General features: G+C 46.5%; 1 protein-coding gene across 1 annotated transcript in view; it reads right to left on the bottom strand.

Moving 5' to 3' along the window:
• Positions 1-15,631, bottom strand: part of Sfmbt2 (Scm like with four mbt domains 2) — a 194,296-nt gene that overhangs the window by 5,537 nt on the left and 173,128 nt on the right. The window contains 5 exon segments of the mRNA XM_032884847.1: positions 190-438; positions 1,519-1,682; positions 1,844-1,942; positions 3,488-3,663; positions 7,659-7,768. Coding sequence (XP_032740738.1) covers positions 190-438; positions 1,519-1,682; positions 1,844-1,942; positions 3,488-3,663; positions 7,659-7,768 — 798 coding nt within the window.

The following is a 15,631-nucleotide window of genomic DNA, read 5'->3' as shown; positions in this document are numbered from 1 at the left end:
TGTCTGATGTTTCCTGGCCCTCTCCACCAAGAGCTAAAATCATTCTTTTGTTCTTGGACTTGGGGATTTTGTTAGAGCATCTCTGGTCATTTCGGATATTTTGAAGCGGTTTTCCTGAACCACACACACCCTTAACTCTGCTCTGTGTTCTTCCAGAGGAGCTATGCGCCCTCCACTCTCTGAACTCACCTCTGATTTCTCAATCCTGACAAGCGGACCCTTGTTTCTGTTATTAGAAGAGTGCACTGAGCGGACCCTCCGTGTCCTTTCCACTGGAGGGTGCTTTACAGCCCCTGAGTGTTTCCTCAGGATCATAGCCCTCTGTGAACGGGTGAAGGGCATCTCTATTGGCACATGCTGTGTCTTGTGATTCTGGACCACGTAACCAGTTTCCTCACTTGCAGTGTCCATGGCCTCTGCATCGTCCTCTTCAGTTTCCTGAGGGGCAGAGGGATGTGCTTAGTCGGGGTGGGTTGAAAGGGCCTTGAGTGAGTGTAGTGTGACCCTTACAGACAGGCACACTGCCAGGCCCTGGTGGCACTTCCCTTCCTTCCCAGAACAAAGCTCCTGGCAAGGTTTGTCTACAGAGCCCCCAAAAGGGAGCCCATGATACCAACACAATCTCCTAACACAGATATCCCCTAACCCGTAGCTGAACATGTGCAGTTGGTTCTCAGTATGCAAAAGGAGTGGGGGGGGGAGATAGAGAGTGAGGGAGGGAGAAAGGGAGAGAGAGAGGGAGAGAGGGGGGGTTTAATAGGTAAAATGCTTGTCATGCAAGCATAAGAGCCTTGGTTTGATTCCCAGAAGCCATGTGGAAAAGCTAGGAATTGGGTGGCTCCCTGGTATTTGCTGCTCAATCAGCTCCACCAAGAATGATAAGTTCTGGGGAGAGTAAAGAGGCCTTAGCACAGACACAACAGACAAGACAGAGACCAAGGTGGGCCTGTCCCCAGGAATGACAACTGACGTTAACCTGTTCATCGAATGCTTGTACACACACCACACACACACACACACACACACACACACACACACCACACACACACACACACACACACACACACACACACACACCCCACACACCCACACACCATACACACACATACACACACACACCCCACACACACAAAGTTCAAGGCCACTCTGAGCTACCTAGGGAGATGTTGTCTCAAAACGGCAAGGGCTAGATTGTAGCCCAATGGTAGAGTGGCTTGCCTAGCATCCCCCAAAACAACCAAACAGGGCAGGCAAAAGTGCACGCTGCACAAACCAGACAACCTGATTTTGATTCTGGGCTCCCACAGAGGGAGGAGATAGCAGACTCGCAAAGGCTGTTTCTCACTTCCACAGGTGCAGCACAGCAGGAAGTGCGTTCTCATGCACCCCGTCCTCTCCTCCTTCCCTTTCTGCCCTCTGTGTCTTACTTCCATTGCACATATAAATAATAAATTGAATTAAAAAGATGAAAGAAATCCTTCCAGCTGAAAGGGCTGGAGGCCCTTAATGACAGCGTACCTGTGCCGAGGTCGCTGGCACGGCCACTGCAGAGGATTTCCGTTTCTTCTGCACATAGATTGATTTTCTTCGTTTCCTTCTCCTGGTGGGTTTTGGTGCGCTTTCAGTGTTGTTTTCTCCGAGTGGAGGTTTAATGATCTTCTTCCTTTTTCCATAGTAATAGGCTACAGGGAGAAAGAGTGTAACCAGTGTAACCAGTGCTGGGTTCATCATGGAGCCATACGGCCCACTGGGAGATCAGTGGACTCACTAGGCCCAATTTGGTTTTGTTTGTTTTTTTTCCCCCTGCCACTGTGCCTCAAATTCAAGTGATGGCAGTATTCACTTGGAGGGATCTTAGCCTTTCGAAATTTGATGACATAAGATCCAGAATCATCTTTTAATTCACTTGCAGGTCACAATGTTGACCCCATCTCCCTTTTGTCCAGGGACTACAGAAGAACTATTTACAAGGTCAACATTCAAGCCAACTGAAGCCCTCAGTCAACTCAGTTACTTTCAGGAGCTGTAGCTACCCAGTGACCCTTGCTGACCCTTACACTGGCCCAAGGTGAGGTAGCGTGGAAATGAATAGGGAGGTGTGGGTATCCGGGGGATAGAGTAAGCTACAGAGGGAGCCTAGATCACAAAGGGACTTTCCAGGTGACGCTTAGGGTTCCTTGTCAACTTAGCACACTTTAGAATCACCTGGGAAGGGCCTGTGATTGTTCAGGAGGTGAGATATCTTGACTTGATTAATTGATGAGTTATCTTGACTTGATTGATTGAGGTAGGAAGTGGGCTGGCAAGCTCACAAGTACCATGTACTCCTTGTATCCTATTTCATCTGATTCCAGATGGCGCCATGGCCAAGTGGAGGTGGCTCAGGGGCAAAATGCTTGTCTGGCCCAAGCGAGACTGGGTCCTATGCCAGGCGCTGTGGTTCAGTGCACTGCCCACACTGTGTAGGTCCTTCCACTCTAGGTGGCTGGACCTGGGCTGGCACAGCCAACTTCCTTGTCCTGGCCCCAGGACCAGAGATGACTTAGGAGAGATTGGGAAGCTCAGAAGCTGTAGACTAGTTTTCTCGGAGCTTGAGATCTCTGAGGTAGAGGCTTCTACCATGATAAAGGCTACCGGGGTGGAAGAGAAACGCTCTCAGAATAGAAGAAATGAACGACAGTGGGAAGCTGTCTGTGTGAGGCAGAGGTCTCTCAGTGTGGTGGTGGGGGCGGGGTGACAGCCACAGCATTACAGAGTAGTGCACAAAGCAAAGGCAGCTGGGAAGGAAGGAGGGGAGACGGCTTCCGAATCCTCTGCTGACATGCCTGAGAGAGTGCTGAGCGAACTATCTAAGCAGAGGAGAGGCAGACAGGGTCTGTGCAGAAAGAAAACTTCCCAGAGACTTTCCCTGCTTGGGATGAAAGAACCAGCGGCCAGCATTGAAGGACTCAGCCATATTGTAATTCCAACACAAAAGAGCAGAGGCAGGAGGAGCTCTGAGAGTGTGAAGCCAGCCCAGGTTATATAGTGAGTCTTAGGCTAGCCTTTCGTTACAGAATGAAAAGACAAAAACAAAACAAACAAACAGGACCCAAGAGATGTACTGTCATTACAAATCCTGGGTTTATACCAGGACAAGAAATTAATTAGTTAGAGTCTCTAAACATTGCTAATAACCAATCTGTAAACTCCTTCTTTCACAGACACAGTTTAGGAATCAGTTGGTTCTCTGAAGTTCTCCCTTCCTTCCCAAAACCTTCTAGTGACAATGTCCCCTCGGTCGATCCATCCCATCCCCTTCTTAAATGAGGCTAAAACAGACACAGCAACAGCAAGTCTTAAAGAGTTCTTTGGGTACCCACCTGAAGAACTCTGCAGAGGGTTAAACACAAGACAGACAGACAACAATCATACAAACAGACAAGCCCCCAAGTGCAGTCCAGCAGTGCTCAGACATGCTGGGTGTCTTCCCCGTCTTCATACTCACTGTATTTGGTTTTGGTGCGGATGGAACAATTCTCCGGGCAGGTCTCAGAGATCAGCATGGGGCTGAATAAGTTCGGACAGCACTCCAGTTTGGCACAAACTTGCTGGCAGAAGCTTGTGACTTGGTCTGCTGTCCGCACGATCTTGACCACGGCCCTGTATATTTTGCCTCGGTATCTGGACAATAACGGACAGAGCAGGAGTAGTGAGTTCATGTTCAGACCTGTGTCTGAACTACATTGTCACCTACAAAGTTCACACCTGAGAAGTGCACGTGAAGCTATTTGGTCTGTTTTTTTGTTTTTTTTTTTTTAAATCCATTTTTTAAATGGCGTGATGGTCTGGCGAGATGGCTCAATGGTTCTCTTAGCATTGGCTGTACTTCCAAAGGACAGAGGCTGGGTTCCCAGCAACCACAAGGTGGCTCACAACTATCTATAACTCCTGTTCTAGAGGGTCTTACCCCCTCTTCTGGCCTCAGAGGGCACTGCAGGCATATGGCACACAGGTGCACACACATGTAAAACACCCATACATGTAAAATAAAAATAAATACACATTTTTTAGATTTTAGTGTTGGGCCTCGTTTATAGCTCTCCTGGATTGCATGCAACCCACGGGCCAGGGGTTGGAGACACACAGCACTGTTCAGGTTTGAATCTGAGGTGTCCCCTGAAGGTGTTAGATGTATAGTGCCAGCCTTGGGGCTTTGGGAAAATGACTGGATCATGAGGTGTCTATTGATCAGCAGAGTGACTTCTCTGTGGATTCCCAAGTTGACGGCATTCCTGAGAGAAGATGGAGACCTTGGGGAGGGGCCTAGAAGGAGACAGTGTCTCTCTGGGGCATGCCTCTATTTTGTCCCCAATTCCTTTTGGTCTTTCACAGTCTCCCTGAGGTGAGCAGCTCTCTGCCACCACTCCTTCCACGCTGCTCCGCTGCTGACACACACACACACACACACACACACACACACACACACACACACACACACACACACGCGCACACGCATGAGGGAGGGAGGGAGAATTACTCTCTGGTATAGCCACAGGTAAGTCGTTCATACATCTATAAATATCTTCCTACCCATGTGCCTTTAAGCAACGCTAATGAAACTCCCAGGGTCCTGAAGCTAGAGGGGGCTCAGGAGGAGAAGGGAGAAGAAAAGGAGGGGGAGAGGGAGAGGGAGAGCCAAGAGTAGAAGAATCACTTGCTGGGAAGAAGGGGATGCGATGGGTGGGTGAGGATAAGGAACGGTGGGGGGAACGGGGACACAATCAAAACACCTTATATGCATGGATGAAAATGTCACAATACAACTAGCTAGTATATATAATTTATGTACGCTAATAAAGACATTTTTAAAAGAAAAAAAATCAATGAGCAATCTCAGAGGCCAAGTGACAACAAACACTGTCACCCCCAGGGGTGGCTATTCCAGGCCTTCAGCCCCTGGAGACATTGTAACATGACAGTTCAGCCTGGACAGTAAACGTGGCTACAATCTCAAAGTCCAGGTCTAACCTCTGCTAAATCAACTCATTCACGACAGAGACCATGTCTGCTTTTCAGTGCAGGGGAGGAAGCTAGCTCACTCTCCAATCATCTCCCATTTGCATGGAGAGAAACGCAGCCACATTGTCAGGATCTAGAAAGTTGTCATTTGCCATGAGAGGCAGAGAGGTGACACAGCAGCCAGGGCTGTCACTGGGGCTCCTGCTGACAGTACGCTGTCATCATTAGCGGCTGCTTAGAGGAGACGCTGTGATCAGGCAAGGAGAAACCCGGCCCAGACAGGCATTTCCTCCCAAGAAGATGCCTTGTAAGGTTTTGCTGAGGACCTCCCTGCCATCCTTGATAGAAGAGGTAATATGTTGCTTTTGCGATTGAGCGGGCTGGAGAACAAGGTGTCTGTTTCAATTCTATCAGGCTGGATTTAATAAAAGCTCCCATCGACTCGGCAACATGGAAATAAGTGCAAACACTTGCGAAATGAACTCTTCCTGTCAGGGAATAAGTTTCTGGCTGATTTAGGGAGAGCAGTGCTTTTAATGAGATTTAAGATGTTTGCACTCTGGTCATTTCCATAGCCCTTTGGTGCCTCTGGGATACAGTGAATGGTACAGGAAAGTTGGAAATCGAGAAGTAAGGATTTCTCTTCATAAACACTTAGCTGGAGTCACCCTAACGGGATTCTAGATAAAAACGGTCTATTATGGTAGACAGGCCTCCCCTTATAGAACATAGAATGTGGAATATTAAAAGGAACAATAAAATCTCGCTTTATTTCTTCTATGCTATGGGTGAAGCTCAGGTAAAGGCTTCTTGGAATAATGCCGTGTAATTTTGTCTGTCGTTGGCTTTCCTCTTTGGGAAAATAAACCCTCTCCTTATCGTCCTTCAGTCTCTTCCCCTCGTGATGGGTAGGGCATCACTGGACCATAAATGACTTTTCCAGAACTAAAGATGACAGGGCTGATCTGGACAGACACCAGGAACAGAGCCGGTAGCTGGCCATAAACTGTTCCACCAGACGCATGCGTGGTGCCGGGAAGAGTCAGTAACTGAGGAAACCGTAGTGGCCATGCAGCTGCCCCCTCACAGCTTAGACCATGAGTGATGCTGCCTCGCTGCAATCCTAGCACATGGGAGGTGTGAGCAAGAGGACGGGAAGTGTAAGGTCATCCATGGCCATCTCTGCAGCCACATGGAAACGCTGGAAAGATGGGTAAGCCTTCTCAGATGCTAAGCAACACTCAGCACCAGAGTACGGATGTTTCCTTAGCCTCCTCTATGATCATGAGCAAGCACGTCAGCGTGCCCGCTCTCCTCAGAGACGAATGGAGAAACTTAAGCCTTGGACCCTACCTACTCAACATACTGAGGCAGGAGGATCTCAAGTTCAAATACATGGCCAGACTGAGCAACTCGGTGAGATTTGCCATATACTATAATTTAAAAGTCTGGGTTGCCTGACAGAGGCCCGGGCTGTGAAAAAAACAATACCACATACCACCAGCTTAACGCTGGCCAGAGAGCCATGTCAGTTTCTTCAGACTTTTTCAGTATTTTCCTATTCCAAAGTGGAGAACATTTTATTTGGTACGAACGGCTCACGATAGCAAATACCTCCCGCAATGACTGACAGGGGACAACACTTTCATCCAGGATTTCCTCCTTTCTGGTAAGTCATCCATTGGCTTGTAAACACAAGTTTTGATTATGAATGTTTAGCCATTAAAATGTATTTTTAATTAAGGGGCGGGGGAGAGATGACTCCGTTGGTAAAATGCTTGCCTTGCAAGCCCAAGGACCTGAGTTCACGCTCTAAAAGCTGTGTAAACAAGCCAGATGGGGTGCTGTATGTTTGTACTTCTCGAGCTGGGGACCCAGAAATGGAAACAGAAGGATATCTGGGCCTCGTTGTCCAGCCAGCCTAGCCTATTTAGCAACTGTAGAGAAATGTTTTCAAAAAACCACCTGAATGTCATATGGGGGTGTTCTTTGACCTCCATACATATTACACACACACACACACACACACACACACACACACACACACACACACACACACAGCACATATATAATGCACACATACACATACAAACATGTATGCAAGAATACTAGTTAAGCAAATCTGCACTTTTTTAGTAGTAACATTTAAGGTAGCTCAGTACAGCAGAAATGTCACTGTTATGACCTGGATGGGAAATGTCTCTCGCAGGGCCATTTATTAAGCATTTGGTCCTTAGCTGATTGTTCTATTTCAGGAGGTGGCAGAGACCTCAGAAGGTGGCACCGAGTTGGCACAGATAGGTCGCGGTTGGAGTGTCTTGGAAAATGCTCCCTAATTAGCTTATCTCTCTTTTTCTCCTGTCCACAAGGATGTCATCCTGTCACAATGTAGACCTACATTAGGAGCCAGGTGAGCGTGGGCCCCACGAAGAAAAACAAATCTTTGGCTCCCTGGGTTGCTTTTATTAAGTGTTTTGTTATGAGGATACTAAAGCTAATCTAGGCAGGAAATCTACAAGTAGCACATGGAGGTGCAATGCAACAGACCTGCCATTTGTTTCCGTTTGCCTGGGCAATATCAAACCAAGGAGCGGGGAGCTTCACAAGAGTGAGGAAGTATGAGCAACTCCCCGTTCCCCAAAACCAAGGACACTTACTTTGCCTTGAGCACCTCCTCCTGGAAATCCCACTCTGGATCTTCTACCAGCTGTAACTCTCTCAACACCCTCCCGGGCTTGTAGGCTGCATTGGTAATCATGGTAAGAATCTGTTGGGAAGAAGACGTCACAGTGAAGCACAATTGTGTCAATTCCTGTTGCATTTAACAAGGATGTGTGGACTGCTCTCCACAAAAGGTTCTCCCTGAGTGTGGCAGGTTCTGGTGAAGTGTGATAGGATTTTCTGCGGAGCAACAGGGAACTAACTTGCTATCTAGGAAACTGGCTAGAAGAACGGAAACTGCTACAGGGAGTGCCTGATGCTCAAAAAACTCTTCAATTCATTGTTCTCCAACAGGATTATTCTTCAGTCGGGTCCTGAGGCTTTCATTCTGTTTGGAAAGGCCTGTGGGAGGGTCTGGAGAGATGGCTCAGTGGTTCACAGTAGGTACTGCCCTGAGGACCTGTGCTTGGTCCCCCAGCATCTATATCTAGTAGCTCACAATTGCCTACAATCCCCACTCTAGGGGACCCAACACCCTCTTCTACCTTCCACAAACACCTGTATCCATATGCATGTCCCCTGAAATGCAACTAATTAGACATAAACATCAATCTTGTATTCTTTATGTAGCCAATGAAGCAAGCAGTATGTTTGAACTAACACTGAGAATACTTCAGACACCTATAAGGAGTGTAATGAGTTCCTCCAAGCAGGTAATGGCTCAACCTACGGACATTTAATTTGACAGCGTTCTCGGGTATGTGTTGTGAGCAGTAGTCTGAACCACCTAACACCGTCCAATATCATATTTCTTCAAATAACACACTCATTTCCAAGTGTGAAGTCCAAGAATAATTAATGTGGTGACTGCCTATAGCAGAGTGCCCAGAATGACCAACTATGTCCTTCCTAAGAGAGAGGTGAGATGTCCCTGGTAATTCTCAGTGTACATATTTACTAAAACAATGGAGGAACCATCCCTGAGCGCTGGCCTCTCACGAAGCAAGTCATGATTTACTAATTTGTTTTTGGCTTAGAGACCGTATCTCTTATAGCCAAGACTAACCTTGAACTCTGATCTTCCTGCTTCTACACCTCTCGAGCTAGGTTTCCAGGAAATGTGTTACCATGCTTATGTGGGGCTTAACATTCACAAACTCTGCCTTGCTCCAAGCTCCTGATGCCCAGATACGTTAGACAATATGAAGAAGTGAAGCAGGAAATCAGCTTAAATACCACAAAATGACTGTCTGTGGCAGCTCCTTGGGATGCTGGGCATTCAGACATAAGGAAAAATTGCACGGTGTCACCCCTCCTCAAGTTTAGCCAGGTCCACAAAAGGTATCAATAGTCACATCAGGCAGAAGGCACACTCTGTGGAGTTACATACAACTCAGAGGGAGAAGAGTTGTTCCCAGATGGGGAATAAGCACTATGGCCACCATGTCTGTTTTGGGTGGAAATCAGTCAACACGAAGGCAGAGACAGAAGCATATTCAGAAAGCACTCAAGTGGGGAGGATACGCCCTAGAGGTTTAGCTCTAAAATCATGAAGCTTTCTCACATCACCTAAAGGGATTGATCTTTCTACTATGCATGGAGAGGGGTGTGGCTGTACTGGAGAATGCCTGTCACAACAATACAGAGCTTGAGTCCCAGTGCCTGCACAGTCAGCTGTGGTGGCAGGCACCCTAGGCCCAGCACTAGAAAGGCGAAGGCAGGCAGAGCCCCCAGGAACTTGCTTGCCAACCAGACTAGCTAAACTGGTGAGTTCCAGGTCTTGGCACTCGGTCTCAAAAGATAACAGAGGAAGATGCACAAAGGTGAATCACATGTGCATGTGCATACACCTACCATACATGTATACAAACATACAATTCACACCCCCCCCCAAAAAAAGGAGAGACAAGTTTTGTTGTATGGTTACTATGGCACCTTTATTCTGGTGACACCTTACTTCTCCCAAAGGCCCTGACTAACCCCAACAAGAGACACATTTGAACCCAGGGACTAAACGGAACAAGCCAACGCAGACAGTTGTGGAACATTTTGTTTTCTGCATTAAAACAATCATCTGATTTTTCTATCTGCCATCAGTACAAGTTAAGAAACTGAGCTTAAAAATAAATCTAATTAGAGCTGGCTGCAGTAACACATAAAGTATTTATCACAGAGCAGCAACATTTCAGTTGGTTCTTTTCATTGCGACTAGCGGAGAAAACCCCAGAGCTACGGTGTCATTTGCTGCATATCAGAATGCATTTTGTGACTGTGAATAGAACCAGAACATGCCTTCCAGAGTTCATTTCAGACTGGAAACAAGCAGCAATTAAATTTGAAAAAGCGCCCGATATTGAATTTTTTTTTCTCGTGGCTTTTCCCATTACCAACCCATTTGTCTTCAAATTCAACAAGGTCGCTCTAAAACGTTAGAGCACTGGAATACATGCTTGTGTCCAAGATTGCCAAAGAAAATACGGGTGCCCCATAAATAGAACTAAATGGGGACTGGGTGATTGCTTCGTGGTTAAAGTGTTGGCCAGGTGCTATAAAGACCCGGGTTTGGATCCCCAGACTTGTCAGCTCTGTGTGACGGCCCACCTATGATCCATTCCTCATAAGAGAGAAAAGAAGATTCCAGATCAACCTGGCTGGCCAGACTAGCCATAAGATAACTGTTTGAGAAGTGCCATCTTCATGAGTAAGGCAGAAGAGGCAATAGAAGATTCCTGATATTAACCTCAGGCTTCCATATGTAAGCCAGCACACATGCAAACATGCATATACATATATGTACTATACATATAAACACAAATGAACGAGTAAGAACTAAGTAGGTAGCTGTTATCACTGGGCAGAGTTAACCAAAATGACTTCGGCTTGCAAACTATCAGAATGTTTTCCACAAGAGATGAGAAATAGGATGAATCCCTCCCTCAGGGAAGGACACCACCAACCAAGGTCTGTCTGAGCAACTCCACTTGAAAATCCACACCACAAAGCACAAACATCCCTTGGAGTTCGGAATGGTGAGAACACGCTCCCACAAGCAAGCTCCTCTCCAATGGGCTCTGCAAGAAAAGCCAGGGCCTCTCTAGTCTGGGATCAAACCTCAGTTGGATCCCTTTGAAGCTACAGGACTTCGGGCAAGATGACTTTCTCCATTTGCATGTGGAACACTCACACCATTTCCCCTACAGCTGCTACCACACAGGGCAGACTGTGACTCCAAAGGGACAGGCTGCTGACACTGCTATCCCCCTGCTTACTTTATCCCTGCCACAGCAGCTGGCCACTGCAGAAAATCGTCTGAAGGGCTGTTCAGCCTTCTTGCAAAGAGTTGGATCTGTAAGGCCTCTAAAGGCATGGGTGTTAAAGAGTTGGTCCCCAGTGCTAGGCAGTACTGAGAGGTAGTATCATTGTTAGGTCACTACAGCATGTCCTGGGATGACATGGAGGGGACAAAGGGATGCTGGTCTTGTCTTGGCTATCTCACCACCGATCCCAAAGCCACTGGACCAACTGGATCTCGACTGGAACCGCAGCAACTGAGCCAAAATATTCTTCTTTTAATATGTCAATTTCTCAGCCATGCTATAGTAACTTCCTTTGAGCACCGTCCACCCAACACCACTTTCCTTCTGTGATGGTCAGCCCTCTAACTGATCGCTATGCTATTAGAAAGCAGGGACTCCATGTTGCTACAGTCTCTGAGGCTAGAGCCATGACTGGAAGTAGCACACGTCTGATAGGTTCTTTAAAAGATTTTATTCAGTAAATGTCGATATGGACCCAGAAGTAAGCTCACTAAACATTAATGACCAATTTATTCAAAGAATGTTTCTGAACCCATATGATGAGGTGAATGGGGGTCCAGGAAGGAAATAGCTTTGGCTTCAAATTGTCATTGCTGTGAAGTCCTCCTCTAACGTACAATTAGAAAGTTCAGTAAGTGTAGCATGTCATCCGTATGGGCGAGCAATACAGAAAGCCACAAAAGCTTGCAATTTTCTTTAGTTGTGTTTCACAGACTTTACCAGGCATCCAACACACACACACCACAAGCTGTGCATGTGCATCATCCTGGAAAAGCTCGCCCAAGCCTGCTGCATTGTTGCTCAGCATTAACTTCTGTAGAAGCAGTGCGAGCACAGCCCAAGGTTACCTGTGCCTCTGCCTTGGATTCCAACAGGTGACTAAGGAGGGTCCCGCCCAACAAGGCCTTTTCTCGGTCTGTCCGGTTCTACTGAGAAAAGTCACTACTAAAGAGACTCACGATAAGTGCAGAGGGTGAGTGAGTGTTGAGCAGTTAGCCCAACATGAGACATTTATTAGGATTCTCTACAAGCCTCAGTGATACTGTGCGAGGGGAATGGGAAGAATCTAAGAACTGGAGACAAAGGTGGTGTGGAATTCTGTCTTTGGGGAATGCATGTGTTAACACTTAGGAGCTATGATCACCTAAATGACACCTGCATAAGATTATGACCATAATGTCCCATTATGGAGTCGGGGTAGATGAGAGGTTCTCACTGAGGATTCATGGGTTGGTTAAGGGTTACTGGGAGAAGAGCCATTTTCTTAGTGGTACAGCCATTGATAAGTTTCCCATGACCCTGTATCTACCTCTCATCGGCATTACTATAAGTAAGCCTATTTATTGGTTAAAAAAATTTAGAGTAGTTGAAAAGAGGAAGGCATGAGTAAAAAGGGAGATGGACTAGTTGAAGTATCATCAAAATACATTAAATATACATATAAAGAGGTCACAACAATGCCCACTGTTCTTTAACAGGTGCTGATACAAAGAATTCAATAATATAAGGCCATCCCTGTCCCTTTAATTGTAATTTCTCTCTGTTTCACTGATGGACATGACTTAACGGCCTTCCTCACTGCATCAGCACCACAAATAGACTGCTATTTGGCTTCCTACTCTGGGGACATAAGTATTTGGTAGATGGTAATGACAGTAAGAGATGGTAAACAAACACCATGCTAGATGACGAATAGGTGGGCAGATAGGCGTACATAAGTATCTATAAATGCATAATAGATACGCGATGATGATAGGTAACTAACAGGCATCTAGAGAGTAGACAACGAGGAAGAAGACAGATGGTAAGTAAGACAGACATCATAAGCATAAAGCAGTTAGACAAGGGCAGGATAAATGGGTAGATGGAACAGGTTGACAGGTGACAACAAAGACAGAATGAAGATGTAGATAACAGGTACACGTGGGAGGAGATAGGCAGATGGATCAAAAGATATAGAAGTTAGATACTAAATGTATAGATAATGTATAGATAAAAATGTATAGATAGGGTGATACATAGGTCGGTGGCGGATAAGGAAACAGGATACCCAGACGAGTGTGTAGACAACAGAACATGTTAGCTAGGAGAGTATGGAATAAATCTTTATTTCTTAGATCAGAAAGGGGATGCCCATCTTGGTGGATCCAATGTGCGCTACAACACTTAGTCTCTTGACCACCGTCATGCCTACAAGTCTAACCACATTTCAGGCTGAACTCACTGGTGTAGAAAATCACACAGCAAGGAAGCAATACACCCACAGAGGCTCATACAGTGATACAGAGGTTCATCATATCCTAAAGGTTCCTACAGGGACAGGATTCAGGACCCTTTCTCCTAAGAATTAGGTAGCAGCGGAGGAGAGAGGGGAGAGCAGATTGTGATATTTTAAGTCCTAACAGAATATTTACAATGTCTAATTTTTTTTTCATCTCTAGAGTCCGGGCTGCCAAGGAAGAGGTCACACCTCTGCAGAGCGTATGTGATCACAGAGTGACAGGCAGCTAAATACATCCAAACCGATGAGGAGGGCACAGAATGGGACTCCTTGGGGCCTCCCTGTTGGAAATAGCATCCTTCCCTTGTTAAGCCTGGTGGATATTCTGAGCCAAATGACTTCTAAGGGGAAACTCTGGTGTTCCCCAACCTCAGGAGTCATCCTGAGATTCCACCTTCACAACCTGGGAGTCTCTTTAAAGACAGAGGCGCAATTATTCACCACACTGAGTGTTTTCAGAGTCATTTCTGCCAGCTACTGCTGGCTGGTCCAGTCCTAGTTCATGAAAAATTGGGATACCCGTCCCATGACACGCTGACCCATGTCAGCAGACATTCTGCTCCCCTGGATTCATGTCCCAGAGAGATGGCTGCCTGTCCATTAATGTGAGCATGTGCAGACACCACCAGTATCACCATGCATATAAACCATGTGCAACAGGTAACCAGACTCAGAGGATGGTCCAAGATACCAGCAGCCTTAGAATAACCCTACATAAATCCAGGAATTGTCCATCTCTCAGATTTGTCCTTAGCACACCAGGGGAGGCATGACTGTGGGATGATTTGAGTTAGAAATGGGTGTTCTTAACTGACATTGATTTGACTGGCCATGTAGATTTGATTTATGATAAAATGCCATCAACTATTATCTGTCCGTGATAATTCTATGGTGCTCATAAAATGGCCCACACCTGAAGGGGTCCCCAGAAGACTTGACTTGGCCCCCAACATCAGAAGGTCAAGACCTTTTCCAGGTGGTGCGCCATCTTGAGTTTAGTTAGGGGATGTGCAGAGTTGAATGGACTTATTTAAAACTGTCTTCTCTCAACACCATCTCCGAAGTCACACTCAGTCAGGGGTGGCTCTCTGAATCTCTACAAAGCCTGCTCAAGTCTAATCCAGAAGACAAGCTGATGCCTGCACTAGCTACCATTTTCTAGACTCTTCCTTCTTTCTTTCTTCTTATTGGATACTTTCTTTATATGCATTTCAAATGTTATCCCTTTCCCGGTTCCCCCTCCAGAAACCCCTTATCCCATGCCCTCTCCCCCTGCTTCTACCCACCCATCTACCCACTCCCTCCCGCCTTCCTGCCCTGGCATTGTCCTACACTAGGGCATCAAGTCTTCGAAGGACCAAGGGCCTCTTCTCCCACTGATGCCCAACAAGGCCATCCTTTGCTGCATATGTGGCTGCATATGTGTACTCTTTGGTTGGTGGTGTCTGGTTGGTTGATATTGTTGTTCTTCCTATGGATTGCAAACCCCTTTAGCTCCTTCAGTCCTTTCTCTAACTCCTCCATTAGGGACCCTGTTCTCAGTGGTTGGCTGCGAGCATCTGCCTCTGTATGTGTCAGGCTCTCTCACACATGGCTCAAGACCCCTCTCTCTCCTCAGCCTGCAGCTAGCCTTTCCAAACGCCAGCTCTCCGTCCACCTACAGACGCTATCTACTTAGAGCAGACCAGACAGAGAGAGAACAACCCCCATTTCACATTTTCTGAAGATACAAAAGTGTTTAATTTTCCAATTCTGCCGATGGCTCGGAAAAGCGGCACTCTCTGTCTCTGCTTCAATTACCTCGCTCTCTTTAAGCAAAATGAAATTTGAAGCCAGGCAGAGGCTCTGGCACCAAAGGAAGAGCATTAGCATAAATATTGGTTTGGTGGAGCTCACATTTTTCTTGCACTCACGGAACTGAAGCGCTTGCTTTTTATTTATTTATTCCCCCCCCCCATCTTGCTACTACGCGCATTTCTAACCATCAGCAAAACCCCAACTTTTGTCATCAGAAAACTGCTTCTGGCTAGGCTTTTTAAACTTGGTGGCTGGCAATCTATCAGAAAATGATTGAGGATAACAACCTTTGACTTAAATAAAATCATTTAGTCGAGGAAAACGGCCTGCCGAGAAAGAGAGAGAGGTCATGTTGTTGGTTAAGGTAGCTTAGTCGATGTTGGAGAGTCTCGTGTTAGCAACCAGAACCTGTCATTCAAATCAGGCTTGCAGGCGCTGGCAGGGGAACGGGATCACTCACGGTGTCTTGTCAATCAATACCGGGCACTAATACAGGCCTAGGCCACCTTAGTCAGCCACAGCCAAGGGATGGTAATTCTTACCTTATATGGAAATGGAACTTCTTGCTGTTCTT

The sequence above is a fragment of the Rattus rattus genome, chromosome 14 (assembly GCF_011064425.1).
Source record: "Rattus rattus isolate New Zealand chromosome 14, Rrattus_CSIRO_v1, whole genome shotgun sequence".
Taxonomy (NCBI): Eukaryota; Metazoa; Chordata; class Mammalia; order Rodentia; family Muridae; genus Rattus; species Rattus rattus.
This window is presented reverse-complemented; position numbering and strand designations above follow the sequence as displayed.